Source organism: Megascapheus bottae, chromosome 8 (genome assembly GCF_031878675.1).
Source record: "Megascapheus bottae isolate mThoBot1 chromosome 8, mThoBot2.hap1, whole genome shotgun sequence".
In the NCBI taxonomy this organism is placed as follows: domain Eukaryota; kingdom Metazoa; phylum Chordata; class Mammalia; order Rodentia; family Geomyidae; genus Megascapheus; species Megascapheus bottae.
In genome coordinates, this window is record NC_143516.1 from 21,649,128 (window position 1) to 21,659,533 (window position 10,406).

The 10,406-nt window shown below is 44.0% G+C and overlaps 1 protein-coding gene across 1 annotated transcript; it reads right to left on the minus strand.

Annotated features, from left to right (window-relative positions):
• Positions 1 to 2,045: 2,045 nt before the first annotated feature.
• Positions 2,046 to 5,348, minus strand: Tcf21 (transcription factor 21). The gene is made up of 2 exons (XM_090337646.1): positions 4,302 to 5,348; positions 2,046 to 2,589 (listed from the first exon to the last, which is right to left on the minus strand). The coding sequence occupies exons 1-2, from the start codon at positions 4,749 to 4,751 to the stop codon at positions 2,500 to 2,502; spliced, it is 540 nt and encodes a 179-aa protein (XP_090193772.1). The 5' UTR covers positions 4,752 to 5,348; the 3' UTR covers positions 2,046 to 2,499.
• Positions 5,349 to 10,406: the final 5,058 nt, after the last annotated feature.

A 10,406-nucleotide genomic window follows, 5' to 3' on the forward strand; every position in this document is an offset into this window, starting at 1 on the left:
AGCGTGTAGCCATCATTATAGGAGATAGTTCTGAACAAATCTAGAGGACACTGGGGGAGGAGTGAAGGTGAAAATGGTTCAAAATTACAAATAGACACATTTTAGGCTTGAGAAAAGCTTACAAATGGTCTCATAGCAAGTGTGACACTCAGCATTCAATCCTTAGTGAGAGGGGGGGGGAGAGAGATTTTTAGTTCAGGAATAAAAGACCATTAACTGTACATTATAAATAATACATTCTTTGGACTGACAGTTTGCACAAAATACAATTTCATTTGGACCACACTAACCCTTCTTTTTTTTCAGTGAATATAATAACTACTGTCTCGTCATTGTCTTTATCTTTGTTTGTAGAGATAAGATGACTTGGATGAAAAGAAATAACTGTTTGGGTGTAGACCTGGGACTTGAATCCATGTGTTCATAGACTCATATCCTCCTCACTCCTGCCCAAATTGAAGGATTTAAATTGGAGGCGAGTCACCTAAAGTCTTCTTGAACTATCCCTGTGTGATTCAGTGTTGTCAGACAATGAACAGAAATCAGTTATCACCTGCTCGGAGCGCTGAGACTGAGGAGCATGTATTTATTTATTTATTGAATGTCGAGAATGGAGAGATAAACTGAGGGAAAGTAAAGGGAAGAATGACATGGCCTAAAAAAAGAAGCAGCATTCGTTATCTCATTTATGAAATGGTAGCCCCTCTGTACAGCACCGTAATGATTACCATAAAATAATTTTGAAAAGTGTCTAGAAACTTGGGAAGTTTTCTGGGCTTGAGAAGGAAACAGCTAAATCATGCATACTAAATCATTTGTCCAGTCTTGAACTCTGGCGGTGGACAATTCTCTGTCCTCTGGTAGAAGAGGATGTGGGGAAGATGGAAACTAGCTAGAGCTTAAAATACACTGTTCAAAGTCAAGTTTGGATGGAAGCCTGTCACTTTGACGTGTCTCCAGAATGCAAACGACTTGGATGACGACGTCACCAGTTCTCAGAAGGGGTACTTGGTAAAGCACACCAGAGGAGTCAGTGTTTCCCCCAGTGGGCAACACACGCAGTGGAACCCATGCCATAGCAGCCCGGCCTGGCTGGGGGGTGAGAGGGGGCTTGGGGAGAGTCTTCACGTGGGGTACCAAAGTGAGTGAAATAAAAAATCGGAGGGGGAAAAAAAACCCTCAGAGAGAGCAAATGAAGCGGAAGTTTCAAGGCCCTTTGCGAGGAATAACAGTATAAATAACCGAAGACGTCTTGTAAACACTGCGGTCATAACCCCGAACATTAAACAGTCACGGTGGCATCTGGCGCAGCGGCCCGCCGCGGGCTGCGCCGGGGCAGCGAGGGAGCCGGGTCCCAGGCTCTCAGCCTCGCCTCTCTGTTTATCTCAACTTAATCTTCCCCTCCGAACTGTTCCGTAGCCTGGGAGATGTTTAAATGAAGACCCAGCCCGCAGGAAGTCGTGGAGGGAGCGAGGGTGGGTAACCCCGAAAGAAATGCAGGTTGTGCGTGGCTGCCCATTTATTGTTGGGATCATCTAGACATAGGTAAAATATGTTTTAAAAAATCTTGGAAATATTAAAAAAAACCGCATCCAAGAGTTATGGATTTGCATTGGGAAAAAAAAAATCGTTCTAGTCCTGTTACTTTTCTACAAAACCGGACCTTGGGATCGCATCCCCGCCTGGCAAGTTCTACGCCGTAGAGCTGACTTTCTTGTTCCTGTCAGCAATTTTACTGTAAAATAGTTAAAAATAGAATTTTCCTGTTCTGTCTTGTCCCCCCCCCCTTTACTGTAAAGGCTGATTAGCAGCCCTCATTGTCTTTTAGCTGCACTATTTCTAATGGGCTGAAAAGAATCTTGCAGGATAAAATATGATCTGCACCTTCATAGTGGAAATCATACTTCATTTTTACTACAAGTCTGGCCTGAAGCTTAAGAGAAACCTTTTTATTATCGAACTTCTCCGCTTCTCCGCGATTGTCCTCTTTCCCCTCCCCCTCTCCATTTTAAAAGAAAAATCACACCGATGTCAGGAATTTTGGCAATATAAAGAAAGATTTATTTTCAAAAGTAGCAAAACTTGCTTGAAAAAATATATCTTTGAGTGAATTACTTTATAAATGTGACTGTCAAAGTCAGCTATTCTATGAGTACAACTTACAACATATTATACAAAAGATACACATCGATAGGCTCTTATCATCTGTTTATATATATTTATATATAATCACATATTGCACTTGGACCAGCAAGGCTCACCGAAGTCGTTCACCGTAGACGGTAATAAAGTTAAATAGGTGGGAATCTCTAAGTACAATGGATGTCCTGGGTTTGGAAACGAATCTCCTCGTCGCTCTAAAGTGTTCTCGCGGGGAGGGATGGGGGAGAGGGGCGCTGCGAGGGTGGCAGAGGCAGAGGGCTGAGAGGGCAGGGGTCGCCCTCCTTGGGGCCCGCTCCCCCGGGGACCGGGCCCTTCCCAGACTCCGCACCTCCAAGGTCAGGACGCAGTGGTTCCACACAAGCGGCTCGCGGTCACCACTTCTTTCAGGTCGCTCTCGGGTTTGCCAGCCACAGTGAAGGGCCACGTCTGCAGGAGAGAAGAGGGCCGAGGAGGTGAGTGGACTTGGAGGAGGGGGAGGGGGGGAGGAAGAAGGGGGAGGGGGAGGAGGAGGAGCTGACACTGAGCAGGGTTGGCTAGTTATCTTCCCCAAGACTTCCTATCCGAGTACCCCAGGCTTTAAAACAGCAAGCCAAGGCTGGAAGTCGCAGCTTGAGGAGTGGTGGTGGGATCTTAGTATTGGAACCCCCCCCAAAAAAGGCTCTTTCTGAATCGAAGTCTTCAGAAAGCCCAGTGATGGCATGTGCCACAGCTCCAGGCAGATACTCTTGGGAGTAACCCGGCAGCCCAGCGGGGTCCGAGGCCCACTGGGCACCAAGGGCAAAGCGCCCTCTCAGCCTCTGCTGGGGCCCTGGTCAGGTTTAAGGGTCTTCTGGCCCTCTCCAGCTTTCGACTCTGGTTTCTTTCCCCCGTTACAAGCTCAGCTTTGAGCACACTTTTTAAGTTAATCTCTGGCTCTGAAAAGGATAAAATTCGAATAAAAGGCACAAGAACATTTTTTTTCAAGATTAATTTCCTACTACGGAGAAGGCAAAGCTTTCTTTCCCTTTCTCCTCTGTTTTATAGTGAAGTCAGATAAGTAGTTTTTTTCATTCAAAGATATAAGCAGCAGCCATTGTAACCACACGAGAGTAATCCGTGTTCTAAAAGCTACTTATCTCATTAAACAAAACAAAACAACAACAAAACAGTTTTTTTTTTCATGGCAAAGTGTGGTGCTGCAAGCCATTACTGAGACTAATTGGGCAAGAAGACAATTCGAATGTTTCTCAGTGGTGCTGGCTGATAAGCCTTGACTTTTAAGAGGGGGAAAAAATCCCTCACCCTTATCATATATAAACAGAATTCCTCTCGAGTTGTTGTTTTTCTTTAGAGCTCGCAGATTTTCAAACGGATATCAATTGAAAAAGGAATTCGAATGTATCTCTTCACACAGCAAAATGCACTTGGGCAAGCGGACTCTTGAGTATCATATTTTGTGTGCAAAATTAAGACGCGATGTCTTATAAGCAAATGCGATAATGATATTCTTAGAGCTGAGGTGAGAGTGGACTTTTGTGATTGTAAGATTCTTACGATGTTACCTGAGTGAATTTATTGATTGTGCTGAGATCTGCTAGAATATCTAGAACTTATGGGAGAGCAGGGAACACTTAAATAACTGGGTTGCTTCCAGGCCCATGCTGGGGCTGGGGTGTGAGGGCACCCACCGCTTAACCTGGGAAAGGATTGGAATTGGATATGGACACGAATGAGAAGGCGAAATAGCGAAGGCTTGTTCTCAGCTAAAAGAATACATGGGTTAACAAGCTGTTTCTCAGCGCACGTCATCACGTCGATGTTTCCTGTCCCCCAGGATGGGTGCTGGGGGGGGTTCCCCTCTTATTTTATTTTATTTTTTGGTTTTGGTTCCCTTCTCCCAGCTGCATACTCTTGGAAATCCCTTCCTGGAGTGCCACGTCAAACTGAATCATTCTTGATCCCCCTGCACGTAGAGCAAGAAAGCAAGGGCGGTGTTCGGGTCGCCCATAACTGGTCCCTAGAGGCGCTAGGCCTAGCGGTGGCCCCGTGGGTGAACCCCAGGCGCGCCCATGAACCCCAGGCGCGCCCACCCCGCGGGTCCCGGTCCCCGCTCGCTCGCACAGGCCTTGCGCACACCCCGGCGGCCCCCGGGCACTCACCAGGTTGATGGGGTGAATGTAGCCATTCTCGTACTTGTCGTTCGCCAGGATCTGCCTCAAGTGGGCGATGTAGCTGGACGCCAGGCGCAGCGTGTCCAGCTTGGAGAGCTTGGTGTCGGGGGGCACCCAGGGCAGCGTGGTCTTGAGCCTGGAGAAGGCCTTGCTCAGCACCCGCATGCGGGCCCGCTCGCGCGCGTTGGCCGCGTTGCGCTGGACCTGCTTCCCTTCCTGGCTGACCCCGCTCAGCGGGCTCTTCTTGGAGGGCGCCTTCCTCCGCTTGCCCAGGCCGCCGCGGCCCTTCTGGGGAGAGCCGTTCTCGCAGTTGGAGCTCTCCTCTGTGCTCTCGTTGGAAGTCCCAAATTCCTTGTTCGAGTCCCCTTTCAGCCCGTCACATTCCAGCATCTCCACCTCTTGAAGGTCCTCCACATCGCTCAGGGACCCGGTGGACATGTTGGAGGGACAGAGAAGGAGGGGGGGATGGGAGATGGAGAGAGAGAGAGAGAGAGAGAGAGAGAGAGAGAGAGAGAGAGAGAGAGAGAATGATCAGAAACCAGTGGGTCAAGGGTGGAGCAGTTCAAGTCCGGGGTCTGGGATCCGGCCGCTTGGGTCTCAGCCCTTCCTTCCTCTTAGAGGGATCAAAGCCCGCCGTGAGGGCTTCTGTGCGCCCGGCTCCCCCACCCCCGGAGTCGTGGCCGGAGAGGAGAGTGAGAGAGCGCTGAGGAATTTGGTGGACACTAGGAATTTATCTGGGGACTAGAGAGGCGGATCCAGGCGGCCCAGGGGAGGGGCCTGCTCTGCGCAGCCAAGCTCCAGACCCCTCACCGGGGACTCTCCCACGCCGGGACCCCGACTTCCAACGTGCAATATAAATCCACTCACTTACTGCAAGCCTGGGACGTACCAATCTCCCTTGCCTCAGGCCCAACGTAAATGGACAGAAGCTCTGCTCACCCCACTTAGCCAGCGCCCCGCACAGCACCGCACTCCAACCCCCTCGGAAATGGTCCCTGCCAGAGCTCATTGAGAAATAGACGGATCCTTTTCGGTTCTTCGTGGGCCTTTCTTTTTTTTTATATTGTAGTTAATAAAAGGGTTACTTTATATTCACCAGGTAGAAGGTGCATTACTTCACATACATTGATACCCTTTCTCATGTCTTGGTCCCCATTTCCGTCCCCCCACCTCCGCCCCTCCTCTTGTTTTCCCCCTTCCCTATCCGACCAAACACGCATATATACAATATATCAGATAACCAGGTGAAATACTGTAACAATTTGAGATAACCAAGGGACAGCAAAAGAGATGAGAGATAACATAGTACATTAAGGACAACAATCACTCGTTATATGGCTTTTGTTTCTATATCCGGCAGGTCCTATCGTCTAGCCTCTTCCCATATGATGGGCCTTTCTTTCAACCAGCACAAGCACACCAAAGGTTCCCCATCTGCCTGCTGAGGCTTCAAAGCCTCCTGCTTTGCCACACACACTTCACGTATTTACCTGAGGTAAATTAAGAACGCAAGGGCTTTTCAGAATCGTCGTGGTAATAGTAGGGAAAACAGACGCGCAAAAATCCATCTGTGTCTGGTCATTTCAGAGGCACGGAGAAACTGCCAGCGTGTGATAAAAGCGTGGAAACTATTTTATTAGTTGAAAAATTTTATCTTAATGAAATGAAAATGTTCTTTGGGTTTTTTTTCCTCCCTAGAAATGCACAGCATGAGACCTTAAGAATCTCCCTTGTTTTCAAACATCATCTTACCTCCAGAATTTTTGAAATCTCTGATTCCCTCCCCCACCATCCTTTTTGCACAAGCTCCTCCTGTAAAAACAGATTTTATAAAACACAAGGCAGGATTCTACCTATGGGAAAGTTCTTTTTCATCCATAGCCTCATCTCCAATTATCTTTCCTAGAGGAGAAAATCTGGGGGTGTGAGTAGATAAGCAAAAGGAGTCAGAACCCAGGGAGTGAATGAAAGCCTTGCCATGAAACCAAGGGAGACCAATTGCCTGGAGCTCTCTTCCTAATTCTCTGCTGGGCTGGGTTTGCTTTCTTGGCAATTAGATAGACATTGAGGATGAAGGCTGCAGCCAAATGTCAGGGCAGTTTCTAAGCATTTGAAGCACTTTGTTACATTAGGATATCATATCTCTAATCCTGGCTCAGCTGGGAATTCACTAACCTCTAACATTTTGTTTTCTTAGCAGGGTCTTGTTTGCTTTCCCCCTATGCCATAAACTAAACAGATTGTCAGCAAATCACTCTTTATTAATGAATTAGTGAACCCTTCCCCCACAATATCTTTGCCGAGGATCCAAAATTTGTTAATCACCAGTGTCGAGATTTATGAGCTCTTATTTTCTGTTGTTTGTGCAGGTGGAGATTTAAATGACCATATCCACTCCCAAGATTTATTGCAAGAGTGATTGATGTTATAAACCAGGAAGAGGACTCTTCCCACAGCAGGGATGACAGAAATATCAAGTTGAAGTTGCCTTTGTCTTCATGCACGAGTGACCCGGGGCTACAACACGGAACTATAATAATGTAGTTTGAGGCCCAAGGCAGCATTCAAAGGATACCCAGAAGTCCTGTTAGAATTTTCCTCACTTATTTCCAAACTAGATTTCTCTGATTTGTCCTCCCTTTTCTTAGTCTTGGTAAGACATGAAAGTTAAGGTTATTTTTAGATTAAAGAGCTATGTGGATATGGGCATTAGCCAGTACTTTATAAAGTGTGTGTGTGTGTGTGTGTGTGTGTGTGTTTACTGAGATATCTGTAAAATAACCACACATCATTTATTTGAGCTCTGGAATAGGATGATAATTAAGAATTGGAACTATGGCCTTGCCACATAACAGGCTGTTAAGCTGTAACAATTTTACTTCACAGAGTTACATTTCTTCTTCATTTTCTTCCTCCTCTCCCCCTCCTCCTCCTCCTCCTCTTCTTCTTCTCCTTTCTTCTTCTTCTTCTTCTTCTTCTTCTTCTTCTTCTTCTTCTTCTTCTTCTTCTTCTCCTTCTCCTTCTCCTTCTCCTCCTTCTCCTTCTCTTCCTCCTCCTCCTCCTCCTCCTCCTCCTCCTCCTCCTCCTCCTCCTCCTCCTCCTCTACCTCCACCTCCTCCTCCTTCTTCCCTTCCTCTTCCTCTTCCTCCTCTCCTGCTTCTACTTTTGTTTCTGTTTCTCTGCTATATTTCAATGGATAGGCCAGACTATTTGAAGAATAGTGAAAGTCACAATAATACATACTGCAGAATAGATTGCTGCTGTCTGTGTATTTTTTCAGTGTCACAAACTTAAAAATAGCAATATCTAGAAGGAAGCAAAATTAGCCTCACGCCATAAACTGGCTTGTAAGCCTAGTAATTATTTTTCTTTATAGCAATGTAAGCACTAATTAAATTTCATGTCCATTTATCTTGCAATGACACATTCAGGCCGAGCAGGGCTGGTTGATAATGAACTTTGAGTGTTTTCTAAAATTCTATACAGAACCAAGATTTAAAAGCTTTCATTTAGTTATCTTGATGTGAAGTCTTGAGGAAAGTATGTTAACACTCTACCTCCTTCCTTGAATCTTTTGTCTATCTTTGCTGAAAAACTAAACAAAACAACAACAATAACCAAAAACTTCTCAGGACAAATGAGTGGGGGAAATGATTTATTGTTGCATTCTACCAAACAAATCAGTTAAGCTGTAACTTGAACTTTGCCAAATTCTCCAAAATATAAACTGTATTCGGTGAGAAGAGAAACACTTTTAAGAAGCTGATTAACTTCTGATAACAGCCTCAACATTTTGAACATTAGTTTCAAAGCACCTCATAGAAACTATTGCTTTGAAAGCAAGAGATATTTCCTATAGGAGCTTTTTTTTTTTTTAAAAAAAAAAAAAACCTGACTCTTAAGTAATGGTTTATATCTCTGAGGTATTCTGGCAAATTTGTTGTACCCTTAACAAATTTGTTTTGCAAGAAAGTCTGTCTTTGAAAGATTTTAGTGCTAAGGAAAATTTATCTGTGAAAGTTGTAAAATGAAGATTAGGCATGGAATGTTTCCTTGAACTTAAACCCTACTTTATCAACTGATAAGTTTTCAGGAAGTTTAAATTTGATTCCCTTGCACTTGGATAAGAATAATTTGAATCCTTTTTCATGTGAAAGAAAGTATCATAGGCTTCTTTTGAACTGACTTGTGCACCCTCACTTTATCTTTCCCAAGAGGGAAGATTTGCCTTTAAGTTTTCTTGTAGTCTTCAAGATGAAGACAGGAAGCATTTACTCTGGCATAATTAGTAAAACTGACAGTCCTCTTTTTTTCCCTTCTAAGTAATAACTCTTGTCCTTTTTTTGTTGTTGTTTATTTCATGGTAATCACTGCCAATTGCTGACACTCTGTGCGAGCTGTTGCCTCTCTTTTGCTTCTATCTAATGACCATTAGATCTTTCCTTTTCTTACTGATAGACTGGAATCCACTTTCTCTTCATAAGACATTATAGTCTGACTTCTATTAAATTTTCAGCCTTAAACTTTTCATAAATTGGGCATTATCTCCCATTTTTTGACACAAATTATAGCGGTAATCACAGTTTGGCAGCTGGTGGTAGTTTGTAACACTGAGAGTAGCTGTTACTACCTTAAGAGTATTTCCTTGTGCAGGTGATTTTATCACTGGAGGCCAGAGACATGGTGTTCAGGTTTAGCATCAGTAGGAAATCCCTGAGAGGGTCAATTGTGGCTTCAGGAACATGAAATATTTCTATGTTACATAGTATTTTAATGTACAAATACAAGGTAATATGCCTTTAGAATCTGATACTGCTCAGAGCCAAAGAGGCCCTGTATGGTCAAGAATTCTGTTTCTGTGAAATACCAGGAACAGCACTCACACCTGAGTCTTAATTTGTCTTAAAAAATTCTTTCATAAGCCAGGAGTTTGGCCTAGTGGTAGAGTGCTTGCCTTGCATGCACGAAGACCCGAGTTCGATTCCTTGGTACCACATACATAGAGAAAAGCTGGAAGTGGTGCTGAGGCTCAAGTGGTAGAGCTCTAGCCTTGAGAAAGTCCAAGGACAGTGCTCAGGCCCTGAGCTTAAGCCCAGGACTGGCAAAAAAAAATTCTTTCATAAAGCCAAGCAGCTTGGATTTATTTTTTATTTGAATATTTGTGAAAAAGCAAGTGTAAGTTCATATTCTGTTATCTTATATTTATTTATAAGGACCTACAAGAATTCAACCTTGAATTATAAATCTGAAATGGATGAGCTTTCCTGGGATTTAAGTCTTCTCTGTCTCATGGAGTCTAATGGGCAGGCCAAGGGTCTCTCACTCAAGAAACGTTATCTCTACAAAGATTTATGTTCTTTGCTTCCTCTCCTCTGCTAACCTCAAGTTCAAGTCACCAAAATGCTTTACTGAGATGATTGTAAGAGTCTTTTGAGGTTCGTTTGTTTGTTTGTTTGCTTTGCTTCCATCCCTGGTCATTTCCAGGTTCAAATCATTCTTCTGGTTAGCATCCTTCAAAGTCACCTATTACATCTAACACAAAACCCAAATTCCTTTTCAGGGCTTTTGTGATTTTACTTTCCTTTCTACTCTCCAACCCTATGTGGCAGGTTTGGATACCTCAAAGATACTATTTGATTGCCTACCTTGAGATCTTTGTTTTCAAGTCCTTCATGTTTGGATGTTGCTGTCTTGCTCTTAGTATACGGAGTCTGTATTGCTCAGGACTAAACTCAAGTGTGTCATATTTCCTAGAGGATCACTTGAGAATGTTTTGCTCTATCATTTTAGTTATTAATCATAGAGGTTAGTGCAGACTATTTATGAAGGTATCATATACCAGGCATTGTTGTAGCTAGATTCATTATTTTAACCCTCAAAATAACTTTATGAACTAGGAATCTTACAGGAGAGAGCAGTGAAGTACAGAGAAATTAAGAAGCTTGATTTATGAAGATAGTATTCTATTATTTATTGATATGTAACATCTCAAATTAATAAATCATTATTTCTCTTGGCTCTGTGGAAATCACTCGGCAGTTCTCACCTGGGTCTGTCATGCTGTGTTGGCCAGAAAAAACATATGTATGTGTA

Coding starts and splice junctions, on each gene's coding strand:
- Tcf21 (XM_090337646.1), bottom strand. CDS start 4,751: ATGTCCACCGGGTCCCTGAGCGATGTGGAGGACCTTCAAGAGGTGGAG. Junction 2,590..4,301: donor ACATTCACCCCATCAACCTG/GTGAGTGCCCGG, acceptor TCTCTCCTGCAG/ACGTGGCCCTTCACTGTGGC.